Source organism: Dasypus novemcinctus, chromosome 13 (genome assembly GCF_030445035.2).
Source record: "Dasypus novemcinctus isolate mDasNov1 chromosome 13, mDasNov1.1.hap2, whole genome shotgun sequence".
Lineage (NCBI taxonomy): Eukaryota > Metazoa > Chordata > Mammalia > Cingulata > Dasypodidae > Dasypus > Dasypus novemcinctus.
In genome coordinates, this window is record NC_080685.1 from 50,122,206 (window position 1) to 50,141,361 (window position 19,156).

The 19,156-nt window shown below is 44.7% G+C and overlaps 1 protein-coding gene across 1 annotated transcript; it reads left to right on the forward strand.

The window, feature by feature from the left end:
* Positions 1-1,268: 1,268 nt before the first annotated feature.
* METTL13 (methyltransferase 13, eEF1A N-terminus and K55) lies at positions 1,269-18,955 on the forward strand. Its single transcript, XM_058310133.2, has 8 exons — positions 1,269-1,721; positions 6,002-6,761; positions 8,099-8,298; positions 10,069-10,264; positions 12,296-12,463; positions 14,145-14,363; positions 16,161-16,292; positions 17,866-18,955. Exons 1-8 carry the CDS (start codon positions 1,569-1,571, stop codon positions 18,138-18,140), a joined length of 2,103 nt encoding a protein of 700 aa, XP_058166116.1. The 5' UTR covers positions 1,269-1,568; the 3' UTR covers positions 18,141-18,955.
* The last annotated feature ends 201 nt before the right edge of the window (positions 18,956-19,156 follow it).

Consider the following 19,156-nt stretch of genomic DNA (forward strand, 5'->3'; position numbering starts at 1 on the left):
AACACCTTGCATTGTTGTGAAACATTTGTTACAAATTGTGAAAGAATATGTCAAAATCTTAATACTAACTATAGTCCTTAATTGTGATCCCTGGACCAGTAGCATCAAAATCACCTGGTAACTTGTTAGAAATGCAAATCCTCAAGTTCGATCCCAGGCCTGATGAATCAGAAACTCTGGGGATGGTGTCCAAGAATCTGTGTTTTAACAAACTCTCCAGGTGATTCTGATGCATGCCAAAGTTTGAGAACTAATCTTTCAAGCCAAAGTTTAAGTCCACTTTAGCCTATTTAACTACTAAAAGTCTATTTCTATTTATGCTAGTGAGATCTGTAATAGCCCCTCTGCAGATGCTTAACTCCATGCTTATTTGTCCTTCTCAGTCTGTTATTGTTCCTATTATTTATCATGCTCTGAAAGGCCCAATGATGCTCATATTTCAATCTTTAAAAAACAAAAATTGCGCCCTTCACAGAAACCTCAAGTTGTTGGCATAAGATGAGCATCTGAAAGTAAGGGAAATTCAGTAAATATAAAACAAGCAGCAGCAACTACTTAGAGATATCAGAATGACATAAGGAGGCAGATTATCAAAATGAAAGTCTTAAATTTTGCATACCGAGGGGAGAAGGAGAGTGGAGGTGAGGAGACACCTCATATTATCACACTATTGAGAGTAAAATCCTATTATTTTGGTGCAGAAAATTTCCACCTGTGTTATTTTCCTCCAAATTAAACTTGAATTATACAAGCAAAGTGGCTAAAATAAGGCATGTGTGATTGCAGAGTGCAAACGACAATACGGTTAAGTTGTGCAGTTTTCTTTTACAGCGGATTGGCTCCACTCATTCCGTCTTACTTTCTTCTAATCGTCATGTTTCTCGTTTTGGCTCCCTCCGCTGGCCGAATTCAGCTCTTGTAGGATCCATGGCCAAAATTCTAAAATCAGCGACGAGGCCGTCTCCGAGACCAAAAGAATCAGAGCCCCTAAAGTGGGCGCGCTCTCTGCAGCGACTGAAAAACCCCAAACTCGAGAAAACTTTTTCAATGTAGCGGTAGGACGGCTCAATGTGGCCTGGCTCTTCCGCCCCAAGACTGACCCGGCGGCCCCGCCCCGCCTACGTCAATAAAACGCTCAGAGCCTGCGACAAAGCTGCAAAGCGTGAGGCGAATGCGTCGCAACCAATGAGGTGCCAGGAATAAAAATCTATGCCCAATGGGATGTTGGGATGGTCTGGGCGGCCGACCAATCGCAAAGCTTCGAACCCGGATATGCTTGCTGGGTTCTAAAACCGAGCTTTGAAAAAAGTGAGGGGTTCACCACGTGGGGCGGGGACTGCGCGCGGGGAGGAGGGTGAGTGGGTTTAGCTTCAGGGTCTCGCGCGCTTTCGTTTGGCGTGTAAGTCTCCTCCTTTTGGCCTTTGCGTGGGGGACGAATCAATGTGGGTGGTTATCAGTGCAGAGAATTCCCACTGCAGTGTCCGGAAGCCTGTGTGTGGATAAACCTTTCCGATGGTATCTCTGAGAAAGTAAGCGTGTCCTGAACACGCAACTTGGACAGTGGAAACATGAATCTTTTACCTAAAAGCGCCAAGGAATTTGGTTCCGTTGACTATTGGGAGAAGTTTTTCCAGCAACGAGGAAAGAAATCTTTCGAATGGTACGGCACCTACCTGGAACTGTGTGGGGTGCTACACAAATACATCAAGCCCAGAGAAAAGGTAAGGAGAGTGGCCCGGTAGCCCCGTGTGTGTGCTCAGAAAGGTGGGAACTAGTAACAGTAGTACTGCACTTGATAGACACTGACAGGCGAAGGGGTCTTAATTGGGCCCTTATTTTCGGGACTCCAGTGCATTGTTCTGGCTAAAATAGTGTCCCAAAGGTTTTCAGATAATAGACACTCCCCTTACCCCCTAGCGCATCCTTCAGACAATAACCCCACTGGTAGAGTGAGTGCTTGAAAAGTCCAGTCTGAGTACCAAAGCACTGTGCTGAGACCTTAGGCTACAAGAGAACTAACATGTAAACCCTGCATATATTCCAGAAGTAGAGACAGTTATTAGATATGGAAAAGTACAAAAATAACGTGAGAAGTACAATAATAATAGATTTGGTAGAGGTGGGGTTCAACAGGAGGTAAAGAAGGAAGGACGGTAGAAACCTGAACACCTGTGGAAGAAGCTTTGTGTGCCAAGCCTTGTGCTGTGTGTGAGCATGCGCACATGTTTGATTATTGGATTCTCATAATCTGAGGTGAGTGAGGGAATATGAGTTTTACAGATGAGGAAACTGAGCCTTTGAGAACCATGGTTTATTTTGTTCGTTTGTTTGTTTTTTGCCAGCGACCGCTCATGCAGTAAGTAGTTACATGGGGATTTGAACTTACACTTTGGTTCTAAAGCTTATGCCTTCTCATTGTGATACTGAGCAAAAGTGGGTTCATTTCTCCTGATGTGTCTTTAAAGACAATTCCTGAAACACTGGGGTTTCAAAGAGAGAAAAAGGTTTTTTTTATTGCACAAGCAAAGCAGGTCAGTCATTTTACATAGCCCCAAAACCTCCTCCCTAATTTGCAGAAATTCTAATATTTTATAACATCAAGGTGCTAATGAATAATTGAGATGGAGCTGAACATAAGTTTCTTCATTAATAAACATTAAGGGATTGAACAAGCTAGGGGTGGGCCCCAAACCAGGGGGAGTTACAAAGTTAAAATCATTTTCAGAGAGAAGATAGGAAAGTAGAGAGTAAAGGTCAGTCACAAAGTTTTCCATATTCATAGTAAGCAGAGGAGGATGCAGTGGTTACCTTCTGTAGCAGTTTGATATTATTGATGAATTCCAAAAAGAAATACTGGACTATGTTTGTAAACTGATCTTTTTCTCTGGGCATATGAGATTATATTGGATTCAGAGGTTTACTTGATTACTTAACCAAGTAAACCTCTTGCGGCAGTAGGGCGTTGAGTACCTGCCCCTTGGTGGGTGGGGACTCGCAGATAAAAGGCATGACAAAGGACAGAGTTGAGGGTTTTTGATGTTGGAATTTTGATGTTGGAGTTTGATGCTGAAGCCTTAAGCTGGAGCCCCAGGAAGTAAGCACACAGAGGAAAAGGAAGCCCCAGGAAGGAAGGAACCCAGGAAGCCTGAACCCTCACAGATGTCAGCCATCTTGCTCCAACACATGAAAATAGACTTTGGTGAGGGAAGTAACATATGCTTATGGCCTGGTATTGGTGAGCTCCTACCCCAAATAAATACCCTTTATAAAAACCAACCTGGCGGTGGACTTGGCCCAGTGGTTAGGGCACCCATCTCCCATATGGGAGGTCCGCGGTTCAAACTCCAGGCCTTGACCCGTGTGGAGCTGGCCCATGCACAGTGCTGATGCGCGCAAGGAGTGCTGTGCCACACGGGTATCCCCAGCGTAGGGGAGCCCCACACGCAAGGAGTGCGCCCCGTAAGGAGAGCCGCCCAGCGTGAAAGAAAGTGCAGCCTGCCCAGGAATGGCGCTGCACACACGGAGAGCTGACACAACAAGATGATGCAACGAAAAGAAACACAGATTCCTGTGCCACTGACGACAACAGGAGCGGACAAAGGAAGACGCAGCAAATAGACACAGAGAACAGACAACCGGGGTGGGGGGGGCGGGGAGAGAAATAAATAAATAAATTAAAAAAACAAAACCAACCAATTTCTGGTATTTTATATCACCACCCCTTTGGCTAACTAATACACCTTCCCAATAGTAAGCATAACAAGGGTGAGCTCAATCTAGAATTACCATCACAATAAGCTTACACAACCCGACGTTAAGTCTAGAGCTGGGGTTCTTAACCTTTTTTGTTCCACAGACCCTTTCTCAGAAAATAGTGACAGTTTTGTTGATGCAGGTGCCAATCGCTTGAGCCACCTCCACTTTGTTTTGTCTCTCATTAGGTTTTTCTCTATGGGTCTCTTGGTACATCATCTTGTTGAGTCAGCTCGCTGTCTTGCTCGTTCTCTTAAGAGGCATCAGGAATTGAACCCAGACCTCTTGTGGTAGAGCTCAGTCACTTGAGGCTGATAGTTTTATGACACTCAACATTGGCATGTCTTTAAATTAAATTTTAGGGTTATTCAAAATTGTATTTTTACAACTTTCTCATCATTTCAATACCTGATAACCTAACATGGTTCAACATTTGTTCAAACAGTAATTTTCTGCAAACATTTAGAAATTTATTTTCCCACGATGTCATAAAACCTTCTCTGCCATCCTTACCAGCCTTTTTCAGACAGTTATCCACTGCAATCAGAACATGCTACGTCAAAATAAAAATCATACTAAGTCTATTGCATTAGTATGGTAACTATTACAACTGATGAAAGAATATTATTATAATTATACTATTAAGTATAGTCCATAGTTTACATTAGGATTCCCTGTTTGTATTGTACAGTCCTATATGTGTGTGTTTTTTAAATGTATTAAATTAATTTTAAAAGCTGCTTAGATTACCTAAAATGTTACATAAAAAAATATAAGGGATTCCCATATGCCCCACTCCTTATACCTCCCACCCTTCCCCACATTAACAACATCCTTCATTAGTGTAGTACATTCACTGCAATTGATGAACACATTTTGGACCATTGCCACTAAGCATGGATTATAGTTTACATTGTAATTTACACTCCCACACAATTCTGTAAGTTATGGCATGGTATATAATGGCCTGTATCTATTGTTGCAGTGTCATTCAGGACAATTCCCAAGTCCCGAAAATGCCCCTCGCATTACACTTTTTTTTCCTTCTCCTTGCCCTCAGAACCTCCAGTTGCCACTGCCTTCACATCAATGATAAAAGTTCTTCCATTGCTAGAATCACAATAAGTCTATAGTAGAATACCAGTAATTATTTAATTCTTAACTGTCAGTTACAATTGTGCCTTGCTTTTACAGAGATGGTGACAGCTGGGCTGAATTTTGAAGGATGAGTGGGAAATTGCTGAGGGAAGAGTGTCCCACAGAGGAGGAGGCAACAATCTGTGTTTTAAGTTTGGCTTCAGAAAATAGCTGATTTCATAAGGTGGAATCTCTGAAAGGAATGACATTTGAATCCTTACACAATGTAGTTTATTGCCTGAGGAATCAAAGGCATGAGTGATTGAGGAAACAGAATTGTGCCAGGCATAGGCTTTCAATAGTGAAACAGGAGATTTCAACTATAACTATTGTATTTGGATCTTGTGATTTTTGTTTTAGTTTGAAATGTAGATATCATGAAATGGGTTGGCTTTTTATGATGGGAGTTTACTAGCTTACAGGCTTACAGTTCTGGGGCTGAGAAAAATGTCCAGATCAAGGAATCATCAGGTAATGCTTTCTTCCCGAAGACCGTCTGGGGCGATCCTGGATTCCTGTCACATGGCAAGGCACATGGCAGCATCTGCTGGCCTCTCCCTTCTTGGGACTTCTTTTTGTTCAGCTTCCTGTTACCCTGGCTGTTTCTCTGTTTTCATCTCGTTGATAAAGGACTCCAGTAAGAGGATTAAGACCCAACCTGGGCCATGCCCTAAATGAGGTAACCTCATCAGAAGGTCCCACCTACAATTGATTTTCACCCACAGAAATGGATTAACTTTACAAGCATAATTTTCTTGGGTCCATCCAGCTTCAAACCGTCACAGACTTCCTTTCCATTCTTTAGTAATAAAGGCTTATGTCAGAAATAAACACCCGTGATTTGTTCATTTTTGCAGCACAAAGTCTATTGTCACATAACCTATGTTGTTGTAACTGTATGTAAGTTTACTAATGAGTTCCTCTAACCAGTGGTGTTTAAAGATGGAGCCCTAAAATCAACTCTGTTTCATTGTTCTTTCCTTAGAATGGCATCTCTGCGTTCTGAAAAGGTGCAAAAGCCAAGGCATGACTTGATTTCTTGATGTATCTTAAGTATATAACTTTGTCTTGACCTGATCCCCTCCTTCTCATGTTGTATTTTCCTCCCTAGGTACTGGTGATTGGATGTGGCAACTCAGAGTTGAGTGAGCAGTTATATGATGTAGGCTATCAAGATATAGTGAATATTGACATCAGTGATGTTGTCATCAAGCAAATGAAGGAACGCAATGCCAGTCGACGGCCCCAGATGAGTTTCTTGAAGATGGACATGACACAGATGGCGTTTCCCGATGCCTCATTCCAGGTGGTGTTGGACAAGGGCACCCTGGATGCTGTTTTGACAGATGAGGAGGAGAAGACCCTGCAGCAGGTGGACAGGGTGCTGGCTGAGGTTGGCCGTGTCCTGCAGGTGGGCGGTCGCTACCTCTGCATCTCCCTGGCTCAGGCACACGTCCTGAAGAAAGCAGTGGGTCACTTCTCTCGGGAGGGGTGGATGGTGAGGGTGCACCAGGTGGCCAACAACCAGGGCCAGGTGTTGGAAGCAGAGCCTCGGTTCCCCCTGCCAGTCTTTGCCTTCATCATGACCAAGTTCAGGCCAGTCGCTGGCTCTGCTCTTCAGATCTTTGAGCTGTGTGCTCAGGAGCAGGGCAAGCCTGTGCGGCTGGAGAGTGCCAAGCAGCTGGCCGAGGCGGTGCGGGAGCGGCAGCAGTATGCCTGGCTGTGCAGTCAGCTGGGCCGCAAGGCCGGGCTGGGGAGTGTGTCTCTGGACTTGTGCGATGGGGACACGGGGGAGCCACGCTACACCCTCCACGTGGTGGACAGCCCCACCGTGAAACCATCGAGGGACAGTCATTTTGCCATTTTCATCAGTGAGTTGGGATTGCTCCCTCTCTTGGCTGGAGGGGCTGGCTTACAGGGGCTGGGGCTGGGGCTTTGGTGGATGGGTTTGTCTTGGCTCTTTTTATCTTGCAAGGGGTGGTACTTCCAGAGAGTGAGAGCTGCTTAGACCAAGGTTTACTCCTTCCCATCTTCCATTTCAGAGGCTTGATAAAGTACGAGAATGGGGTTGGTAGGAAGAAGAGAGAAATACTAGAGATAAATTTAGGCAGATCACACATTGCATAGAGCTCTGTCACTTTGTAGCATGGAGTGATAGAAGCAACACCAAACAAGTGGACCTAGGACATGGGTTCTAGTCCCAGCTCTGTAACCTCAGAGCTGCAGGACCTGGGGAAGCTGCTGTGCTTCTCTTCTGAATTTAGAGTCAGTACAGAGTAGTAGCTTAAAAAGTGAACTCTGGAATCAGACTACTTGGGCTCTGCTCCTGGCTCAGTCATTTCTTGGTGGGGTGATGTTGGACAAATCACTTTTGCTTTCTGTGCCTCAGTTTTCTCATCTATGAAATGGGAACAGTGATAATAACTATCTTGTGTGGTTGTTGTGAAAGGTGTAAAGGCTCATAGAATGGTGCCTGGCACGTGATAAGTACTTCATAAATGTTGTTAGCCATTGTTATTAAAAGGGGTAAATGATACCAGATTTATCTGAGGATCAAGAGAAATAGTATGCTTTCAAACGTAGAAAACTCTAGACAAATGCAAGTGTTGGTATGGTCATGCTGGCAGTTTGTTTCCTGATAGGTGAACCATTTTTCCCAGAGAGATTCCTTGGAATCTCAGCTGTCCACCTGGGGGAACAAATAGTGCAATGGATACGAGCAAAGACTCTGCAGCCAGACTACCTGGGTTTGAACCCCAGCTTTGTCACTGGGATTACAGTGTGAACATGGGGCAAATAGTATAACTTTGTGTTTCAACTTCCTCATTTGTAAAATAGGAATAATAATAATACCTGTACCTTGTGTTAGTGTGAGGGTTCGGTTAGTTTATATTTGTAAACTGCTTTTAATAATGCCTGGCACATAGTAAGTGTCAGTACTGTTTTTATTGCATCAGGTACCCAGGTTCCTGCCTCCCTCCCTTTCCATACTCGTTTACGCTTCTTACCCACCCCAAGGTCCTGCCTCAGGTGTGACAGGCTGCTTGGCCGTGGGTATGGCTCACTGGGGAGTCGATAGCCCCACAGGGGCTCACAACTTGAAGGGATGCTGGTCCTGGGCAAGGGCTCCCTCTCTGCTATGAGGGGCATGTTGGTTGTGGGCTTGAACTCTTCCTCGGACTTGCTGTCACCAGGTCCCTTTCTCCAGTCCCCCAGGGCCGGGAGACCGAGTGGCTCTTTGGCATGGAGGAGGGCCGGAAGCAGCTGGCGGCCAGCGCAGGCTTCAGAAGGCTGGTCACAGTGGCTCTTCACCGAGGTCAGCAGTACAAAGGCATGGAGAGCATCCAGGCTGAGCTGTCCGCCAGAGTCATGGAGCTGGCCCCAGCAGGGATGCCCGCCCAGCAGCAGGTAAAACAGCTTTGGCAGCAGCTTTCACACCTCTTTGGAGAAGTCCTATTATCCCGACAGGCTGAGGCACTTTGGAAAGAGCAAGGATTAACCTGTGACCCCAATCTGTTCCTGGAGGGTATGTCAGCAGTATAGAGCTAAGAGGGCAGAAAAACACCTTCCCTTGCCCCAGGCAAGTAGAGGAAGACGGAACAGTTACCCTTATGAAGAAACACGGTAGCTTCTGTGTCTGTGGGGCCTCGCAGACTCCACAGGGATAGCACAAAGGAAATGCTGTATGTTTGGCAGGCCCCAGCCCTTCAGACCATGAATTGCCCAGACCTGTATTTCTTCTTCCCCGCTTTTGAACAGGATTTCCTTGGCCAGTCTCCTCTCATAACCATCATTACTTGAGGGTAGAATGGAATTGGGACGGGGCCAAAACACAGCTCAGCATGGTTTTCAGAATATTATCATCACTGATCTGATGTTTTACTGGAAGAGAAACTGAAGGGTTTTTGCTAAAATGATGGAAGCTTGGTATTATGGTAGCAGATCGCAAAAAAAGACCCCGGGTTCCCTGGTTGCCATCCTGTGGTTTTCCTCACTAAATTGACTTGTACTTACAGCTGAGTATGTGCTTGATGCTTCTTGAATAGGCTTTGGGGTTGGGAAACTTAATCCAGAGGCATCCAGGTCCTGTGGGAGGTTCATTTGTGATTTTCGCTCACCAGTGCCTATGTCTCTGCAAAGTCAGGAGTCACTGCTGATTGTTAAATATTCTTTTTTATTTATTTCTCTTCCCTTCCCCTGCCCCCTCCCTCAATTGTCTGCTCTCTGTCTCCATTCCCTGTGTGCTCTTCTGTGTCCGCTTGTATTCTTGTCAATGGCATGGGGAATCTGTGTCTCTCTTTGTTGCATCATCTTGCTGCATCAGCTCTCTGTGTGTGCGGCACCACTCCTGGGCAGGCTGTACTTTTTTCACATGGGGTGGCTCTCCTTACGGGGTGCACTACTTGTGCATGGTGCTACCCTATGTAGGGGACACCCCTGCGTGGCATGGCGTTCCTTGCATGCATTAGCACTGTACGTGGGCCAGCTCACCATGTGGGTCAGGAGGCCCTGGGTTTGAACCCTGGACCTCCCATGTGGTAGGTGGATGCTCTGTCTGTTGAGCCAAATCTGCTTCCCTCTTGTAAGTCTTTAAAAAGAAAGAGATGTAAAGATTGGGGGGAAAACTAGACAAGTTGGGTGGGTTGCATTTTTTCATTTTTTTCTCTTGAGGTTTGAAAACATGGGGGAATACAATGAGGGTCGCTGGGGGAAGAGAGAAATGTCTCCAGATTGGGAGTGGGTTGTCTTCTCCTCTGGATTTTGTTTCTTTTTATCTCTGTCTAGATTCCTTTTCTTGCCATTTCAGCTCCTTCCTGAGGGTTACCTCTAGCTTTCTAGCTTTCATTGTCCTGGATTATTGAGAATCCTTTTAGGAATCACTGATGAGAAACTCTTATATTTTTCTTGGGGAGAACTAACTGCATTTCATTAGTGGTTTGGGAGAACTTGATATGTTTGGTTTGGTTTTCAAAAGATGATTTAAACCTTTCGAGGTCTAGTCAGAGGCTCTACTAGAATAGCAAATCTGTGGAGTTCCTGCTGCCCAGAATCCTTGTTTGGAGCTCCCTCCCCAACACACACACAAAGGGAAGGTATTATAATTGCTCTGCCTTTCTTGATTGAGCCAGTGTCCAGCCCCCGTCTCATTTCCACATCACGTCTCCGGCTTACCTTCAGGTGCCCTTTCTGTCTGTGGGTGGAGACATCGGGGTCCGGACCATCCAGCACCAAGATCACAGCCCCTTGAGCGGTGACTACGTCATTGAGGACGTGCAGGGGGATGACAAGCGCTACTTTCGGCGGCTGATCTTCCTCAGCAACAGGAGTGTGGTACAGTCGGAAGCGAGGTTGCTGAGGGATGGATCTCAAAGAGGTGAGGCCGCATAGGCTCAGTGGTGGGACCCAAGTGGAACATGCTGTGGACTCAGAAAGACCTGGGAGCTTGGCTGAGATCTAGCACAGACCTGGGTACCTGTGACCAGAGGCACAGGGCTCTGGGTTGTCCTTTTAGGGTTTGGGTGGTGATCGGCAGAGCATAGGTATATGTTCTGTTCTTCCATGAAGACTCTTAAAGGATGAAGAACAAGCGTGGTGTTTACCAAATAAATGTGATACATTTACATGTTGCACCATATATTTCTGTTTATTATTTCAGCAGGGCTTTGTGAGGTGAACCAGAAACCTGGGGGGGTACAGGTGAGCCCTCTTCTCCTCCCTAGTGCAGCTGTCACCTACTTCGGGGGTTTTAGAATGCAGAGTACCTTAGAGGTCGTCTAGTCTAATGCTGTCCAGTTGAGCTTTCTGCTATGAAGGAAGTGTTCAATATCTGTACCCTCTAAAATGGTAGCCACCAGCCACCTGTGGCTACTGAGCATTTGAAGTATAGCTTGTGTGGCCAAGGAACTGAGTTTTTTATTTTATTTAAATTCTGTTACATTTCCTTTTAATGGCCATAGGTGGCTAGTGACCACTGTTATTGGGCAGTGTAGCTCTAGACAGTCTCCTCTAGGATCTCTTGTAGGTGGTTTCCTAGATACTGCTCAAAAACTTCCATTTATGGGGAAATCAGCAGTTTGTTTTCCTGTTTCTCTCTGTGTATTTTTTATGTTATAAAGGCTTTACATGCTCATTGTAATCACTTCACAAATCAAATGTATAGTGTAAAGAATGAAAACTCCTCCCTTAAGACATGGAGATTCAGTGAAGGAATCTGAAATTAGGTGTCCTGATTCCAGTGGTTGCCTTGGCCTGCCTGTGCTACCATCCTAGTAAGGCCATCTGGGAGGAGATGAAGAGAGCAAATTCAGAAACTCTTGAGGTCACAGATTTGTGCCAGTACCAGGATCACATTCCTCTCAGCAGAATGTTTTTTTTCCTTAAGGGTTTCCCCTGGCCAAGCACACCTGTGTTTATTGAGTTCCCACTGTCATATTCGGTCACTCTTAATGGTGGGTTGGTTCAGTTTCATCTCACTAAAATCTTAGTAAAATTGCTTAAAAGAGCATCTTGCCCTCCAATTTGGGTTTCAGGTTTTTTCACCACTGCCCAGTTCCTTACCTTCTCAGTATCGCCTTCTCCCTGTGGGAATGGTCTCCCTCATGGGAGTGTTGGCAAGCAAGCTAGAAAGCATATTAATAATGTAATAGCTCCAGAAGGTGCCCCCATCCCTGCACGTCAGTACCTAGTGCTGCTGTGTGGATTTTAGCTGGTCCCTTTGAAATCAGAACCAGCTGTTCAGAATGAATCCTTGAGCAATTGGGGGAGTGGTAGAAGGAAAGTAAAGGAGCCTTTTGTAAGATGCTCTCTTTCCGTGGACACTTGTATGTCCTTGCTCGTAGGGTGGTTCTACTCTTGACTATACTGTCTACTGATGCTGGGCCTATTAACTCTTCAGATTCTTGGTTTTTCCATCTGCCAATAATTGTAATAATAAGGTCATTATAAGAACAAAAAGAATTACATCCTAATACAGTAATCAGCACAGAGGAGGTAATTAGTAAATTTCTAAGTATTTTGAGTAAACTCGTTTCCTGATAGTAGCCTTTCATTTCTCAGAGTGGGGCTCCTTAGTTGAGTTTTCCCAGGTTCTAGGCCATGCCTTTGTCACTTCCTTCATCGGATTGCTGACACCCAGTGAATGACTGTTAAATGTATAATGAACATCCCTTTGGGGGAGAAACCAAAAAAAGTCCTGATTTGTAGCATTTGCTGATTTCCATGATATATTCCCATGACAGCTGGTCTCAAGCTACCAATATGATGTCAACTAGTTTGCAGAACTCCTGAATATTTAACGGTGGGCTCTCTTGAGTTGGTTCAAGTCAACTCCAGCACACTTCAGGTACCCCTTGCTTTCCAAGGTGCAGTGTACCAAGCATAGGACTTCACTTTATTTCTCATTTAGCCCAGAAGAAACGGAAAAAGGAGAGGAAGAAGCAACAGCCTGCTGGTTCTCCTGAGGACCTCAGTGCAGCCCCATGGCAGTCCATCGATAAGAGTTACCTGTGCTGTGAACACCACAAAGCCATGATTGCTGGCCTTGCTCTGCTGAGAAACCCGGAGCTGCTCCTAGGTGAGGGTGCACCTCTGCCTTCCCCAGTAGGGCACATGAACAATTACAGGAGGAAGCTATCAGGGTCAGCTGCTTTCCATCTGGAGAACAGTGATTACAGACCGGCAGGTACACTTACATTCACCTCCCAACCCTTTTCCAAGTTGATGAAGTTTCAAGTAACTTGTGCTTCAAACTCAACTGTAACCCTGAAATGGCTACATTTGTATTAGTCTTAATGTTTTTCTTCTTTTCATTTCTTTTTTAAATTGAGGTATAAAATATGTTCAGTGAGGTATGTAAAGTACACAGATGTTAAGTTGTTTTGCGTGATGTGTTTTTACATACATTTGCGTAACCAGGTGCTTTTTTTTCAAATCATGTCTCCAGTGCCTTTGCGCTTCAGGAGAATTTCTGACTTTTAAATAACACATTATTTGTGCATTGAAATACAATTCTATCTAAAATTTCTATTTTATATTTCTACAATATAAAATTCTATAGTTAGTGCAGTCATAGCCTTGTCACTAATACCAGCTTTGGACCTGATCACAGTAGCAAAAATATTCATGTTTCTGTCTGTGCTTGTTTCTGTCTGTCCTTACCCAGAGTCCTTGGGTGTGCCTTATTTACACACCCTGTACTTTGGGCCTGTCTTGTTGTTATTGTTGGTGTTGTTTTTAAGATTTATTTTATTTCTCTCCCCTCCCCCCAGTTGTCTGTTCTCTGTGTCTATTTGCTGTGTGTTCTTTGTCCGCTTCTGTTGTCAGCGGCACAGGAATCTGTGTTTCTTTTTGTTGCATCATCTTTAATCCTGTTGTGTCAGCTCTCTGTGTGTGCGGCACCATTCCTGGGCAGGCTGCACTTTCTTTCGCGCTGGGCGGCTCTCCTTATGGGGCGCACTCCTTGCACGTGGGGCTCCTCTACGCGGGGGACACCCCTGCGTGGCAGGGCACTCCTTGCGCGCATCAGCACTGCGCATGGGCCAGCTCCACACAGATCAAGGAGGCCCGGGGTTTGAACCGCGGACCTCCCATGTGGTAGACGGATGCCCTAACCACTGGGCCAAGTCCGCTTCCCATGGGCCTGTCTTATTGTTGACGTTCCTGGAATTTCAGTCAGGTTTTAGATTTAATCCTTAGGGTCTCTCTCCTTTTGGTGAATCTTTCTTGTTCTTATCTTCTTTCAGTCCCTCTGAGTGCTGCTGTAGTTTCTCTTTGTTTAGTTAGGGATTTGGATCTTTGTTCTCCTGTAATTTGTGGAATTTGGATGGATTGCCCTTGGTTGGTTGGGGTGTTTGAGAGGGTGGTTGTTGCCCTTTTTTGAGCCAGGAGTTGGGCAGTAGGCATTGTATCTACACTGCCTTGTGATTATGAGCAAAATGTCTTGGCCATTATCCTTTCCATTTCCAGGAGGAGTCTAATAGTCCTTATGTGGGGATTCTTGATATAATGTCAGTTGAGTGCTTTGGATCTGTGAGGGACCATAATAGTAACACACTGGTTCATCTTTTGGACCTAGTCATTATGAAGTCAGGGTTGCGTTTTCAGCTGTCAAATTGATTCCTACATTTCTGGGATGAAATGGGGAGGCCATGTATCTAAATCTTGTATCCCCTGCATAGAGCCAACAGTCTGATCCTTCTTTTTTCCTCTCTGGGGCCGAGCAGATTCCAAAGCGATGCTCTCTTCTTTTATCACAGAGAACCCACTGGCATTGTTGGTGGTAGGCCTGGGTGGGGGCAGCCTCCCCCTCTTTGTTCATGATCATTTCCCAAAGTCCTGCATTGATGCTGTGGAGATTGACCCCTCCATGTTGGAAGTGGCCACCCGGTGGTTCGGCTTCTCCCAGAGTAACCGGATGAAGGTCCATATTGCAGACGGCCTGGACTATGTCAACAGCCTGGCGAGACAAGGAGAAGGTACTATTGTTGGAGAATTTGGAGGGGTCTTGAGAGATTGATTCGAGGTTATCAGGCCTGCAAGGGCCTGTAGAATTCATCTCTAAGAGGGTGTCATTGACATTATCCCAGTCTTTCACCTGTTCATTTGTTCATTCATTTGTTGATATATTTATCCAATAAATAACATAGAGGGCTACATAGATGCTCAGCACTGAGCTAAATGTTAGGGTAGAGCTATAAGTGAAACACACCATTCCTGCCCTTATGTGCTAATGGACCAGTGGGTTTCTCTTCTGTCCCTTTTAAGTCCCTCTAAGAAACTTAAAGTTTGTCACTGGGTGAGGGGAAGGGGAGGAAAAGGTGGGATGTGTGTTGGTAAGTGTTGTTGTAAATCCTTCAACCACAGAGTAGAGGCCAGAAATAGAGCAAAATGGTATTCATGTATATCATTGGTTCTCAAATGGGGGCAGTCTTGCTTCCCAGGAGATATTTTGTAATGTCTGGGGACATCTTTGTTTGTCACAACTGTGGGTGGCTTGGGCCACCTTCCCTTGTTCTGCTCCTTGCATAACATATTCTAGTTTTCACTGGATAAGAATATCTTCTAGTAACAGTGTGGCAAACCAAGATACCTGCATTGAGTGTTTTGTTGCTGGGGTGGAAAAACACTACCTTAATTTTAATTGCAAACTGAGCTTTGAGCTATATCAGATTTTCTTAGGTTTCCTCTCTGAGACTAGGGTCAGTTTGAGTGCCTCAGCCCAAGATGAACCAACTGAGGCCTGTGGTAGGGCCTCAGTACACGATAGCCGCTGCTGTTGCTAATATCTATAAACTAGTTTTGAATGGCTCTGGCTATCATCTGTAACCCCCACAACCTTCCAGGTTATTGAAGTGCTGAAGCTGCTACTGTGAGCCATCCTTTTCCTTGGACTTTGATGAGCCAACATGTTGAAACCAAAATCAGTCCTATGTAAATACTACTTATTGAATAAGCATTAGCACAGCCCAATAACTTGATAAAAACAAATCTGTGGCATGCCAGGTCTACCTCTTTTTTAAAACTGTTTAACATTATAGGAAGGAGCAAATCCAGCTCATCAGTTCTTTCTCACCCATCAAGCAAAATCACACCGTTCTTGAGCCAGCTATTGTTAGAATAACTAGAATAGATAACACTAACTTGATTTTCTGAACATTTTCTTCTAAGAGGCAACATATGCTGAGTTTTAAGAGTTCCTTTAAATTGAAGTTACCATTAACTGGGTCAGCCCTCAAAGGCCTAGGCAGCTGCTTTGTATAGATCAGTGCTTCTCTGTGCTGACAGCATTTCTCTGGGGAGCTTAGAAAAAAATCCCAGCAGCTTCCCATCTCTCTACATCTGCCCCTCTGTTCCTCCCCTTCCCCGTCCTCTAGAGTTTCTGACCCAGTTGGTCAGAAGTGGGACCCTGGTTTACAAGCTACCAAAGTGAATCACCAGGGTTGAAAACCACTGATACAGATGCAGTCTTAACCAAGTAATAGTCTTGCTGCAGATCCCATTACTGCATGTGCCTTTGGCAGGTGCTTTTAAATGTGCAAGAAGAAGAGGAGATGGCCCTGTCTTTACTTAGGGGGCATGTACAGCAGAATCCTGACAACAGTGACTTCCCTGAATTGTGACGTTGCCCTTTCAGACAAGGCTCATCCTCCATTTCATTCTTCTGACTCAGCTGCACTCTCCCTATCCTGAGTCACAGAGGAGATTAGTCTGAGAATGTAAATGGCATTATTTTATGCAGCAAAGACAACAACTTGTTTGTATCTCTTTGCTAGGACGACCTCTCTACGATGTCATAATGTTTGATGTGGACAGTAAGGACCCAACACTGGGGATGAGCTGTCCCCCCCCAGCATTTGTGGACCAAGCTTTCCTGCAGAATGTCAAGAGCATCTTGAGTCTTGAAGGTATGGAGAAGAAAAGGTTGGAAGGGGAGGAGGAAAGTGTCCTTTTAAATAATGTATCTTTTTAGTGAAAAATACACATAAATGTGTTACTTGATGAATTCTCCCAACTTGAATACACCCAAACATAATATTTCTAGCACCCCGTAAGTCTACCTCTTACTCCCTCCCACTACTTGTGTTTCTCTCCTCCTATCCTAACTTCTTTCAGCACAGCTAGTTAGTATTGCCTGTTTTTTTCCTTCATGTGAATGGAATCATATAGATTGTACTTTTTTTTTTTTTAAGATTTATTTATTTATTTACCCCCTACCCCTTGTTGTTTGTGCTCACTGTCTGCTCTCTGTGTCTGCTCATCTTCTCTTTGGGAGACACCAGAAACCGAACCTGGGACCCCCCATGTAGGAGCCACCTCAGCTCCCAACTTCGTTGTGTCTCTCATTGTATTTCCTTTTTGTGTCTCCTCGTTGCGTCATCTTGTTGTGTCATCTCACCGTATCTGCCTGTCATGCCAGCTCGCTGTCCTGCTCATCCTCTCCAGGAGGCATCGGGAACCAAACCCAGGACCTCCCATGTGGTAGGCGTCAGCTCAGTCATTTGAGCCACATCCGCTTCCCCAGACTGTACGCCTTATGTGTTTGGTTTCTTTCAACCCAACATGTTTGTGAGATTCACCCGAAGTGTCATGTCTTATACCGTTCATTTTCATTGTGTGACTGTACCACAAATCATTAAGCCATTCTACTGTTGGTGTTTGGGTTGTTTCTGTTTTGAGCTGTTGTAAATGGTGCTGCCATTAACATTCTAGTACATGGCCTTTTGGTGAAACATGTTTGCAGGTCCTTTGAATATATACCTAGGATTTGAATTGCTGGAGGTTATGCATATGTAGCCATCCACACATATACATGGTGATACTAGCTACCATTTGAATGCTTCCCACATGCACTGTACTAGGCAGTATGTTACTTCATCTTCATAGAAGGCCCAATTTCAGATGAGGAAACTGAGGTTAAGAGACTTGCCAAGGTAACTCAAGGCTACACAGCTGGGGCTCCATCCCAGCTCTGTGTCACTTGAAAACTGGAGCTCTTAATCTCCATGTTCACAGTCTTCCAGTGATCAATTAGGTATAATGTACTGTAGGGAACAGTTGATTGTTTGCTGTCCTTAATTGTCAAAAATCAAGGTAACTTTGATTCTCATCGATACTCCCTGATACTTGAACAACATGTAATCCTGTGGAGTTGGTAAATTCTTCAGGTATTAATTCATTCTTTTTTGAAGCAATTCTTTGGGAAACTGAAGCATCAAAAATGGTAATGTTTATGTTAGCAGCCAGAGGAGCGAAGAGTAAGGCTGAAGTTTTCTCACAGTTTCACATATTCCCAATGTTTTTCTCTCTTTGCCCCTATAAGTTTACTATGCATTTTCTCCAAACACACTGCCTCTGTCAGTGCATTTCTTAGTCCACCAACCTTCTTGGGGCAGGAATTGGTATTTTAGAGCTGAACCTTTGTCTCTGACATGTCCCCTGATCTGCAGCTATTCTGACGCTCTTCTTCTCACCCTACAGGTGTCTTTATCCTCAACCTTGTGTGCCGAGACATGGGGCTGAAGGACTCAGTTCTAGCTGGGCTCAAGGTAGTATTCCCCCTCCTGTATGTCCGGCGAATTGAGGGTGAAGTCAATGAGATCCTGTTCTGTCAGCTGCACTCTGAGCAGAAGCTTGCCACACCAGAGCTCCTGAAAATGGCCCAGGCCTTAGAGTGGACTCTGAGGAAGCCTGGGAAGGCATGGGATGACACGTATGTCCTGTCAGATATGCTTAAGACTGTGAAGATTGTGTGATTGCTGAGGCCAGGCAACCCTCTCAGCATCCTGCCAGAATGACTTTGGGCTCCTTGCCTGCCAGAGATTGAAGAAATATAATGCACAATACTTTCTAAGCCTCATATTTTTCTTGATTTCAAACTCAGCTACATGTGACCCCCAGCTTGGGGGGGTGGGGGGTGGGAGGGTGGCCTAAGGCTCTGGGAAAACAAGAGCCCTTCCTGTCCTGTCCTTTTCAGTACCACTTGGGTTGATCCTCTTTGCTTCCTGTAGCATGCCCTCGAATGGGAGTCCCTGCTGGAGCCCCTAGCTGATGCTTTGTGCCTTAGTAAGTGTTAAGTCTTCAGGACTGACGACAATCACATTTGGTTGCATCTTTACTGGTTTGCATTTGCTTTATCCCTGTATTAGTTCTTTAGGAATGATCTCAAGTGAAATAGCAAATTACTCTGTGCCAAAGGACTAATCAGAGTATAATCTCCGTAGATGTGAAAAAGATTTGAGAGAACATCTACTTTTTCTCCCTGCAGATGGAACTGCTGCTAAACTGGTCCCAATTTTTAGGAATCTGCTAACCCTCTCCACTATTTAACCGACTTTCCTTGGCCACCCAAACTTCGTGGCCTGTTCTCAGTGGAGGGAGTGTGTATAGCTGGCTCCATGATTGTGTATGTCAGAAACTTGGCATTTGCTTACTCACAACATTTATTGAGTGAATCAGCTACATGCTAGACCCAGCAGAAAGAGCTGTGGTAGAAGAAAAGATGTTTAAGAATGGCCAAAAAATTAGTAATTTTAGTAATAAAAGTTAATGTTCCAGACACTGTTCTAAATGGTCTTCATGAATTGTCTCATTTTATCTGAGATAAAGGATCATTAAATCAAAACTACATCTAAACCCAAATCTCTCTTGAGTCAGAAGCATCTATTTACCTCTTTTCCTTTAAGAAGTGGATCCAAGACTGGCTCAAATTTCATCTCTCCTGATTATACCAATGCCGACTTAATCAGGGCCTTGGAAAATATGCATTGTC